Source organism: Rhinolophus sinicus, chromosome 1, assembly GCF_057876585.1.
Source record: "Rhinolophus sinicus isolate RSI-liver-muscle chromosome 1, RSI-T2T, whole genome shotgun sequence".
NCBI lineage: Eukaryota > Metazoa > Chordata > Mammalia > Chiroptera > Rhinolophidae > Rhinolophus > Rhinolophus sinicus.
The window spans coordinates 86,409,517-86,422,192 of NC_142501.1; the positions used below are offsets into that span (position 1 = coordinate 86,409,517).

General features: G+C 33.9%; 1 protein-coding gene across 8 annotated transcripts in view; it reads right to left on the reverse strand.

Annotated features, from left to right (window-relative positions):
* The window catches only part of EEA1 (early endosome antigen 1), a 114,384-nt gene that overhangs the window by 82,006 nt on the left and 19,702 nt on the right, over positions 1-12,676 (reverse strand). For 4 of the 8 annotated variants that reach the window (XM_019710309.3, XM_019710307.3, XM_074325284.2 and 1 more), the window contains 2 exons: positions 7,826-7,915; positions 881-1,006 (listed from right to left, as the gene is read on the reverse strand). In XM_019710309.3, coding sequence (XP_019565868.3) covers positions 881-1,006; positions 7,826-7,915 — 216 coding nt within the window. The remainder of the gene's footprint in view (positions 1-880; positions 1,007-7,825; positions 7,916-12,676) is intronic. The other 4 variants (XM_019710311.3, XM_019710310.3, XM_074325287.2 and 1 more) reach the window with 1 other exon arrangement.

Below are 12,676 nucleotides of genomic sequence, written 5' to 3' on the forward strand. Positions count from 1 at the left end.
GCTAAGAACTTGCGTTAACTTGATACTTACGGTATTCCAGTTGTACCAAATGTCTCTTGAATTAAAAGGGAAGTTCTTATTTAAGTGACTTGTAGGTGAGATTATCACTTTTGATTTTGGCTAACCCATAAAGAAGAAAAGTTGACCCACATGTTTTGGAAGGAAGACGACTGGTAAAATGCAAGCAGAGTTCCAAGAATCTTTCATGCCTCTATCTTTGCTCGTAGTGCTCCAGCTAGTTTCACTGATGTATTCCTACATACACCATTTTCCCCATCACCCTAGAGAATGTCTGGTTTATCTGTTCCCCAGTGAAAGTTTTCCAGAGTTCTCCTCAACTGAGAACAATGATGAATGTGTGTCATTCTGTCACCTCCCTCAGGTCTGGGGAGTCAAAACAAAGATTGAGACGGAGGGAGATCCAGGTTTTAATGCCGTATATTTTCCCAAATAAAGACAGTAAGAGTTCACATGTAAAGTCCTCTTTCTATGTAAAGTAAAGCATTTTAAACTAAAGCATTTTAATGCATTCATTAGTAAAACATTACCTATGTAATAAAGATATAACTTACAAATGTTGAAATAACATATCATTCACATTATATTATAAATTTCATGACAAAATTTATGCAAAGATATTAACTTAAACTTTTATATTTGTTTACAGATTCTCAAAAAGACAGCTGCAAACAGTAAGAGAAACCAAGCCGACTTCCAAAGAGCTTCTTCTCCTTTTTGAACTTTCCTTAAAGCATGCATAATTAAAGCAATCCATATTCCCTTGTAGCATGAAAAGGTAAGCAACACCAAAGCAAGGAAAAATAGAGCTATTTTAAGCAACCCATAACCAAGCTGCTAAAACAAAATATACAGGACCCACAGTAACACTGGCGTTATTAAGAAGTTCCTGTCCTCTTGTTTCATTTTCAGCGTGCACTTTCTGGTAATGCTCCGACAAATCAATAGGAGTTATACATCTTTTCATACATAATGGACAGATGAAACCCTGTGAAATAACAACTTTTAGGAGGATGTACATAAAAAGTTATTTATAAGACAAAATACAGACAATGAAAATAGACATAAGGAAAATAATTAGTATGTCTCTTTTAGATATATAAAGGAAATAATTCAGGTAGCAACTGTACAAAAGGTGAAAGATCTATCCAAAGTAGGACTTCTAAAATTAGTTTTCATGCTGTGAATTCCCATTGGTTCATTTTTTTTAATTATAGTAATCAGTTGCTTTAGTTGGATTATTATTATTATTTTTGTTTATGACACTTTATCCTTACTTATCTGAGAGTTATTATTAATATTAGCAAGTTAGCTTTTATTTTAGATCAAGAAATGATTAGTAGGTTTAACAAATACCTTTATGTGATATAATATTCTAAATAAAATTTCTTATAATGAAAGCAATTTTTATTTTTCACAATACTTCACTAGCCTGAGATGCCATTCTTGCCCACACCCATAATTCCCAGTAGGTGACCCTTCTTTCTACTTTTCTGAGCCAAATAATATCATCTTAAAACAATCTCCCAAATTCTCTATACCTAACAATAGCATTATTTTAAAATGTGGGCTGTTACAGTGATCTAGGGTTTGGGGTTTTGTTAGAGAGAAACAGTAGAAGGACAAGATAACAGAGGAATTAACAGTATCGGGAAAAATAAACAAAATGAAGACAATGGTGACAGAAAATAGGTTATAAAAGTTACAGTGTCATGAGTTTTGGTGTCAAAAATAGATGCATATTTGAATCTCGACCTATGCTATGAACTTAAAGAAATCACTTTGCTTGCTAAATATCAGTTTCCTCATCTATAGAATGGGGTTGATATTAGCACCTATTCTCCTAGAGTTATTGTGTAGTAGGTAAAATGCTTATTTAGTACAGTGTCTGAGACATTGTAAGTGTTCACCAATAACAAGAGTGACATTAAATGTGTGGTTAGAAAGGAAAGAAAATGAAGCCTGGAAAGGTTGAAAGACTAGAAGAAAAGATAGGAAATAAAAACCTGAAATACTCAGCAAGGCCACAGTTAAGTAGCAAAAATATGATAAAGTTTTTGAAGGGATAAACACTTATGGGAAGATATGGGAGATACGGTTTTAACATTTCAGGTGAAATTATTCTGCCTAATAGTAAGGTAGAAGGTACTGCCACAGCTCGAGAGCTAGGAAAGAGGTACTAAAGACCACTGGCGTTGATAACATTAAGAACTGGGAGGCTAGGATATTCTCTGAGTCACCAATGTCACTTAGAACAATAGTCAGGAAGGAAAGGAAGACTGCAAAGAAAGTTCCAAAGGGAGGGAAAATAGGGTAGCAGTTAAGAGCTAGGCTTGGATTTGAATGTAGATTCACACTCCTCTTAGTAGCTTTTATGACCTTCAATTTCCTCAGCTGTTCAATGAGATAACAATAACGACTCCTTCAGATGGATCTCATGAGAATTAAACGAGATAATACATGTGAAGTGCTTATCATAGCACCTGGTACAAACAAAGAAAATATACAAAATATGTTGGCTGTCATTAATATCGTTATTCCTTTTGTTAACAACCCTTAAAGGAGATTAGCCAGGGGATGAAAGTGAGGAACATGAATTCAATGTGTGGTTTTTTTTTAATGATGAAAGGAATGTCCTTCAGGCATCCACAGTCCCAGTGCTAGAACTACAGAATAAAAGAAGGCAATACTGCATCTTTTTGCTGTGACAGATTTATGCCTTTCACTTTACTCTGGTTTCTTCACTGTAAGTTTCCACATAAAATCATTCAATTGTTCATTCAAAAACTTTTTAGTGAGTGTGATTACTGTGCTCTGTCCATTATGCTATGATGGTGAGAACACACATATATATGAACCTATTAGTTCTGTTTCTCTTTAGAGAACCCTAATATATCCGCCCCCCAGAAAAAGAAACCTGTTGGAATGAATAAACTAATTTAGCCAAGTTGTAAAATAAAACATAGGCATACAAAAGTCAATTGTACTTCTATATCATAGAAACCAACATATGGAAAGTAAAATTAGAAGCAATACCATTTACACTAACATGAAAAAACAAAAATTACCAAGAAATAAATTGAATAAAAGGTGTATAAGACTTCTACATTGAAAACTACAAAACATGGCCAAGTGAAATTAAAGAAATAGAATTATACAGTGTGCAAGGATTAGAAGATTCAAGATTAAGTCCCCAAAGTAATCTGTAGATTATATATAACCCTTATCAACTTTTCTCAAATTTATATAGAAATTCAAGGAACCTGTTACGTGAGAGTAAAAACAAATTAGAAAAGAACAAAATTGGAAGACAAACTATCTGATTGACAAATAAACAAATATAAATAAAGATCAATGAAACAGAATAAACAAAGAAACGCAGCCACACATATAAGGTCAATTGATTTCTCACAACAGTGAAAATGTAATTCAATGGGAATAGATAACACTTTCAACATACTGAAACAACCATGTGGAAAAACGTGGTTTCCATATCCATGTGGGAAAAAATGAGCCTCAACCACTATCTCATACCATATACAAGAATTTTAAATAAATCCCAGACTTATATTTATACCCTAAAATGATTTTTTTTTAAATCAGAGGAAAGTGTAGGAGAAAGTCTTTGCAATCTTGGAGTCAGCAAAATAATTCATAGACAGAACCAAAACACATTAGACCATAATGTGTTTCATTTATTAATCATAAATGAAAAGGCTAACAAATGGCACTTCCCCAAATTAAAAACTTCTTCTCTTCAAAAACGCCATTAACAAAATTAAAAGTAAGCCATGAACTCAAAGAAAATATCCACATCACATAGATCTGACTGTGGTGTAAGGCCTAAAATTAAGGCCCCGTATTATGGGCTGCGTTGCCAAGTGGTGAAACTGGCAGGTTTCAAACGGAGTAACTGCAAGTTCCTGTCCCCACTCTGCCCCTGCAGATAAGGTCCTCTAGTCAAATAACCCTCCTTTTCAGAAGAAACAGGCAAAGGGCCTGCTTATCCCTGAGTAGTGGGTTTCAGTTCCCCACCAGCCCACAGAATTATTCAAACAAGTCAATCACATCCTCTTATAGAAACCATGGGGCACCTTACTCTCTTGACACTATGAAGCTTGCCTCTCACAGCCACTGCTTGTTCATTTTGTTCCAAGTGCAATCCTCATGTGGCCCTGCATGGCACACAATGTCCTCCTCCCTCGGCCTGTGAGCACATGTGACTAATAAACTGCTCTTGAGCTCACATGCCCAGTGTCCGGTTAACTACCGTGTTTCCCTGATAATAAGACCTAGCCGGACCATCAGCTCTAATGCGTCTTTTGGAGCAAAAAATTAATATAAGACCCGGTCTTATTTTACTACAAGACCGGGTAAAATATAATATAATGTAATGTAGTGTAGTGTAGTGTAATGTAGTGTAGTGTAGTGTAGTGTAGTATCGGATTATATCGTGTCATATAATTTAATACCAGGTCTTATATTAATTTTTGTTCCAAAAGACACATTAGAGCTGATGATCTAGTTAGGTCTTATTTTCGGGGGAAAAGGGTATGTGTGCAGCCATCCCCATAACCCTCACCAATGGGGTGAATGAATAGTAGGCAGTCAAAATACCAACAAATGACTTATACCCAGAATAAAGAACTTACAATTTAATAATAAAAAGATAAATAAATCCAACTTCTTAAAAGGGCAGATTTCCAGTTCCAGACAAAACGGAATAGATGCACTATTCCCTATTCCTCCTGCTGAGTAAAGCTAAAATACCTAGACATTACATGTAAAACAAACATCAGAAGACTGAAAGGTAAAAAGAGCTAAGGAAAGCTAAGGATTTCAGGGCCCAAGCAATGACACAGTGGTGAGTACTCTGGGTTTTATTTTTGCCTTATATATTCCAGACTAGGTGCTGGAGAAGCTGGCAACATGAAACTTCAGTGGGCACTTACCAAAAATAAAGACCAAAGAAAAGCCAGCTCTCTCTAGCCAAAGGACCAGGAAAATAAAAATCGGATTTGTTATTATGTAGGTCATTAGTGAATAGTTTCAGTGCATACGAAAGACGGAAGCCAAATTGGAAAGGGACAAAGCGTGAACAAAGAAATTTCCTTCTGGCAATACAGTATACTAAATAGTCTGCACAACTGTCTTGATAACAAATAAATAATATAAACTATCACTTATTACATTCTGTACTATAAATTTGATGTATTAGTTACGGACTGAATGTTTGTGTATCCCAAAATTCATATGTTGAAATCCTAACCCATGATGGTATTAGGAGGTAATATAGACCATGAGGATGGAGCCCTCATGAATGGGCCTAGTGCCCTCATAAAAGAAACCCAAGAGCTTTGTCACTCCTTCTGCCATGTGAGACAGCCATCTATGAACCTGGAAGCAGGCTCTCACCAGACACAAAATCGGCTGGAGCCGTGATCTTGGACTTCCCAGACTCCAGAACTATGAGAAATAAATGTCTGTTGTGTAAGTCAGTCTACAGTACCTTTGTGGTAATAACACATACTAAGACAATACTACATACGTGTGTGTGTACATATAAGTGTATACATATACACATATATAATGTTATATAGTATAGATATAATGTTATATAACATATATAATAAAATATAAAACATGACATAAATGAGCACCAAAGCAAGCTATTGCTTTATTTCTGGCTATTTCTTTAAAATCTTGGAGACCATGATATTTCAAATTCCATTTAGATGGCTGCAAAGGGCACAATGTTAAAACCTAGAGTTTGTTCAAAGTGGGAAGCCAACCTCAGGGTAAAAGGGAAACAAACCAGAGAGAGAGGAGAGACAGAGAGAGAGAGAGAGAGAGAGAGAGAGAGAGAGAGAGAGAGAGAGAGAGAGAGAGACTGAGACCTGACAAGTGTGGACCTTAGCACTGGGCATATGGAAAAAACAATTTCCCCTGAGGATTCATAATCACCAATAGCCCTCAATTAGGTTAGTAGCTGGTATTTATGTTATCATGTAGTCTGAAGAATTTTAAGCACAGAACTTAATTTAAGTCCTAGGTTAGTGGCACCTCTAAAGTAGTATTTACATGCTGATGGGAATAATTCATGACATAGGTAAAAACTAAAATGGCAGGAGGGAAAGATAATAAACTGAGAATATGAGAGTGAATGGAATCCAGAGTACCAGAAAAAGGATTGAAATATGATAGGAAAAGGGACCTGTCTTCCATTTACTAAAGTAAGAAAGAGAACACAGATGAAAGAATAGCTTTGGTGATGAAATGAGAACATTCATCTATGGTTCCTATTTTCTCAATGACACAGAAGGTGACTGAGGGGAAGTGGGAATAACATAAGACATACGGGAGATGTGAGGATAGAGAAGAGACTACAACCATCTCAGAGAATAGAAAAATGTCCCTAATAAGAAAATACAGCAGGATTACCACTATTCACTACCCATTGTAGATTTTTTTTTTTTTTGGTCTGACAGATCAACAATTATTAATAGATATCTTTCCACAGTTACAGGTGACCATTCTGAGCTCATCATATCATGAACACAATTTGGAATATTTTTCTTAAAGACATTTCCTTAAATTTGTTCTTAATAAAGGTCATCTGATACTTTTTTTCTCACTCTCACAATGTTGTAAAATTTTATTATGGTTAATATACATATACATGAAGACAGACGGATGAAGAGACAAGTAGTCACAAAGAAAGAAAAAAAAGAGACGAATGGTTAGAAAGAGAAATATACCCAGAAATACACAGGAGAGAGAGACTCATCAACCAAGAGGTGGGGAAAGGAAGAACAAAGACAAGGGGACTCAGTAGGTGGTACAGTGTTTCCCTGAAAATAAGACCTAGCCAGACCATCAGCTCTAAAGCATCTTTTGGAGCAAAAATTAATATAAGACCTGGTTTTGTATTGTGTTATACTATATTATATAAGATCCAGTATTGTATTATATATTATATTATATTATATTATATTATATTATATTATATTATATTATATTATATCATGTTACATTATAAAGACCCGGTCTTATATTAAAGTAAGACTGGGTCTTATACTAATTTTTGCTCCAAAAGATGCATTAGACCTGATGGTCCGGCTAGGTCTTATTTTCAGGGAAACACAGTAGTGTTGGACCCAGAAAGGCCCAATTGACAAAAACTATCAGAGCCTAATGTGTGTAGATCTCTTAGAGACAGTATTATGGGTGATTTTATGTTCTCTCTTTCCTTATCTCCTTTTTCTATAACGTGCAAATATTGTTTGTTTAAAATAATAATAATAAAGCAACTACAAAGGCTGATTTCTCAAAAATTTAAGTTATTTCTTTTTTAGACTTCTTTTACTTTCTCCATTAATTTTTAATAAGCTATCAAAAATAAAATAAAAGTTCTTATGAAGTAATAAATGAAGACAGCAACTAATGTATGAACTTTACAGATAACCTAACTTTCATTAGCTCAGTAGTCCGTGATATTACAAACACATAAATAGATACTTATTAACTGGGAATTCTTTATCAACAGATTTTAAAGCTTCATTAGGTTGAGATGTCATTAGCATTAAAGACAAATCAGCAACATTATTTTTCAGCCTTAATATACATTTTCTCATGCTCACAACTAAGCACCAACATGCATGTACATATATCATTCAAAAGTTGCATGCCTTAGTAAGACTTATGAAAACTTTTCCTACTAAAGTTTAAATTACCAATCGTTACTCCAAATATTTACTATTTTCCCGAAATAATGTTGAATTTTATTACCAAATTATTATTTTCATACCTCTGAAGAGCTTTCATTATTGACATCCACTGTGTTTATAGGAGCTGCTGAATCCAAATCAGAACCTTGAGAGCCAACTCTCCCAGGAGTCTGAAATACAAACAGGAGGGGGGAAAAATCAAAGCAGATGTTAACAATATATTCATAAACTATTTAATAACCTAAATAGTAATCAGGTCTAGTCTTACACATGAGAAAAGTAGATGTTTTCTCAATAATAATAACAAACATTACTAGGAGCTAGCTATCCTTTATTGAAAAGTGATTGTACCTAATACTGTATCAAGATCTCTATATGCATTATCTCATTTTCAGTCTTTTTAAGTTAATACAAATTTTACATTTATATACAGTGCTTTATAGTTTCCACTCACTTTCACAGAATATCTTATTTAATCATAATGACATCTCTGTGAGAGGCAGGGCAAATGTTATATCTATATATGAAAAGAGATTCAAAGCAGCTAAAGGATTTCTCAAGATTGTATTGAACAAAAATCAGAAAACAGAACTAAAATGCTCATCTCCTAATTCCTCCTGCACTGCCCTCTTTACTATACCAGCTAAACTACAGTGATTTGAGAGGTGCTAAAAAGACCAACACAGTCCACATTATCTAATCACCATCCATCTACCATCTCTGCCAACCATTATCAATCTGTTTCCAATACGTGATATTCCATCACCAAAGATATAGTTTGTACGGTTAAAGGTCTTTTTCCCCCCTTCAACATTTATCATCTAATATTATCATTCCTTAACACATAGGAGTCACCTGAAAGGAATTGGAAATCTAGTAAAACACTGGACAAAAAGTCAGAGCACAACGACTGACTCAAGAATCCCTGTCAAAAAACGTTTATGGTACATACTATTAATACCATTATCCCCACTTTACACAAGAGAGAGCCAAGGTAGAGTCTAAATAACTTGCCCAAAGTTACATGGCTAAGAAATGGAAAAAGGATTTTAGCATAAGCAATCTGTCTCTTACTCACCAACGCATACTGCTTTTCTGCTGGACATCTGCACTGAGAGGCGCACCCACGGTCTAGAACAATTCACCTCACATTTGCCTCAACAGACAACATCTGTAATAATCCTATTACTATCACCAGAAATACTCTCACAAATTTGCCATAAGTAATCCTAGTAAACAGACATAAATAAGTCCAAGAGGTATTCAAAGTAGGCAACCCTGGTGTTGGTAATAGAAAAAGATTCATACTATCAACAACTAGATGATCAATAAAAAGCAGCATGAATCTCTGCAACCTGCTATCAAAGAATCAAATACAAACTTTTGAAGAAAGAACAGCACTTTACTGGGCAAAAACAAGAAAACAAAAAAGTTATTGTTTACTATATCTTGAAAGAAAATATCACTATCATAGAAGTTTTAAAAACATGAAGTTTCTTTGAAATACATAATTTATCTACTTCACACTACTTGTATACTGAATACAATTAAATAATCTACATGTGAGAATCATAATTGTACTGCTGTAATCCCAAGTAACCAATAGCTACGTCTTGAAATAGCTACTTGATTGAAAATATTAATCTAATAGTAGAGGAAAAACAGAAACACAACAAACCTCTAGCAGCATATAAAAAACAAATATATAGAGATAAATAACAAGTCTTTCTGATAGCTGGTGATATACTGAGTCAGAGTTTCCAAATTCTCAACATCCCATCTCGACCCCAACTCTATATATGACTTCACTCCAAAGAATATCAAGCAAGGAAGAGAGCAAAACTTTCCCTGGGAAAATTACTCAAATCAGTTTCACAACCTAACTGCTACTCAAGATAAAGAATCTCACCTTTAAATCTTACCTAACTTCAAAGCACTAAAACTGACTAAAATGATAACTAGAACAGTCTCTGCCCATAGAAAAGCCATAAAAAAATGCTTAATAAGCAAACACATAACCCATACTACTCTAGCTGAAACTAGATAGCAAACAAAGCAACCCAGCCAAAGTTGAGTTAATAATGAATTAATTCCCAGAAAAAGGTGAGTTAACGAAAAATAATTTTTTGCTTTTGCAAAATTCTTTGGGAAAAAAACAACAACATGGTTGTAGGATACTAAATATAAATATTTATATTTACCAAAATTATTTCTGAAACTGGAAAGAATACAAATATCAGAAATTAAATGACATACAACCTCAAAACCTTGGGGATTTATAAGACATCTATAAGAATTTCTTATAAATTGAGACTTTCAGCATTGATTTTGTTACTCTATTTCCTCCTCAGTCCACCATAAAAAACAATTAGGAAGATTTTCACAAGTTCAAAAAGTTTGAAAAGTCATCTACTATATGCAGACCTTGAGAAGGGTGCTTTTACCTGATCCTTGGATAACCAAAGATTTCTTAAGGCCCTCACTATCCTTTTTCTACTATGAAGAGCTAAGATTTTACTTACCACGTACAGATAAAGTGAGAAGGTATATTTGGAAATGACAAGTACTATTTTATAGGACAATTTTTTTTTTAATTTCATGGAAAGCAGCCCAGGGCTTCCCAGGGAGCTTTCATGTCTGACCTCTTAGCTTATCATATACTCTCTAGATGATCTCATTCAGTCTCTTAATTTGAATTACCCCCAATGCTGACAATAATAAAACTCTAAATCTAATCCAGATCTCTGCTAACCTTCAAATTCATAATTTTCTGTCCTGCTAAATATATCTACTTGACTGCCTTGAGAGCACCCCAAAGTCAGCTTATTCAAAACCAAATTCATTATCTTTTCTCACAAAACCTGAAGTCCTTCTGCATTCTCAATCGCGAATTATAGGAACACCACACACCCACCCTGCCTAAATCCAAAGTCTTCCCTCTTTTCCTTAACCTTCACTCCAAACTTCTCTCTTCCTTAACCTTTATATCAAACACTAAGTTAACTCAATCGCGACATAAATTCTGAACCTAGCCTCTCTCCCTCTCCTTTGCCATCACCTTAGCTCAAGGTGCCATTATCTCTCCCCCAGACTATAAAAGAGAGACCTACTTTAGCACCCTGTAACTTTACCCCACATTTCCAAATGCTCCCTTCTTGACTTCCCAAAGCAGTTGAAATTAATCATATCCAAAATCAAACCCTTCATTTAGCTCAACTTTTTACCATCCTAGGGGAAAAGTTTGCTTTTCCTCTGTGTTCTCTAACCTACTTAATAATAATCCTCATTTATTAAGAACCTCAGTTAAAATCTAACAATGTGAATAGATATTTGTACACCAGTTTTCATAGCAGCATTATCCACAATAGCTAAAAGATGAGAACAACCCAAATGTCCAAGATGGGTAAATGGATAAACAAAATGTATACATACATATAGTGGAATATTGTTCAGCCTTTAAAAGGAAGGAAATTCTAAAACATGCTGCAATATGGATAAACCTAAGAAGCATTATACTAAGTGAAATAAGCCAGACACAGAAGGACCAATATGTATAACTCCACCTATATGAGGTATCTAGAAGAATCAAATTCTGAGACAGAATGTAGAATAGAGGCTAAGGGATAGGAGGAATTGTGAGTTATTGTTTAGTTGTACAGAGTTTCAGTTTAGGATGATGAAAATATTCTGGAAAAACATAGTTGTGATGGTGGCACAATATAAATGGACTTAAGGCCACTAAATTGTATATTTTAAAGTGGTAAAAATGGTAAATTTTGTTACCACAATTTAATTTTTTTTTTTTTTGAAAACCTAACTGAATCTCACGTTGGTGGTATAGACAGAGAAAATAAATATTCCAAGTGATTTAAGAACACAACGTTTTGACTACATAGCCTTAGTCAGATACAAAATAAGGAAAACAAAACTGCTAAAAAAAATTTTTAAAAAGTAGTAAAATTCATTCTGTAATCTTATTAACAGTAATTTTAATATTGCTATTTTAAAGCTATTTTATGTATATTTTTAGAGAAAGTAATTATGTTAATGTTCCAAGAAATTCAGTATAACAAAATCAAATCCAAAAAGTAAAAACCATTTTATCATCTTAAATTTGAACTCATGTTTTGTTTGCTCTTATATATGTATGCATATATATTATAAATACAGAGAGAGAGAGAGAGAGAGAGGTAGTCACCACAATTTCTAGTAAGGACACAATAAAAGTGTCCACCTGAATTTAACTAACACACAATAATAGCTTTTATACATTAAAAAATGATTAATGTAACTACTCCAAGATTTACATCACTCTATTTTCCACCTTTTTCTTAAGTTTTTAAGTTAAAAGAAACTGGAAGACTAAATGACAAACTGCCAATCTGGTTTTCAGGGTATTTGAGTAAAATCAAGATGTTTTTATTCTTTGACAACAGTCATTGGTGAAAAGAGTGTTGGAAAACCAGCACTCACATTGTTAGTGGGAGTGTAACTAAATACAAAAAATGTACATATTCTGGGACTCACTGCTAGGAGATACCCAGTGGACAAACTTACAAAAGTACCACCTATATGTATATGTACAAGCATGTTCACTGCAGTATTATTTATAATAGCAAAACTGGAAACAAGCTAAATGTCCTTCAATAGGAGACTAGTTAAATTTTTATAATCTATACAACAGAATATAATGTAGTTATTAAAAATAAACACTAAGAGGTAGTTCTAAAACTGTTGATTCTAAAAGATCTCCAAACTATATTAAGTGAAAAAAATTCAAACTTACATGAAGAATGATCATATTTGTACGTTAATGGATACAGTATCAAAAAATTGTGGAAAAACTCACAAGAAACTATTAGAAATATTTATTGGAGAAGGGACTGTGTACTTTTCATTTTATACCTTCTGTACTCCTAATCCTAACTACT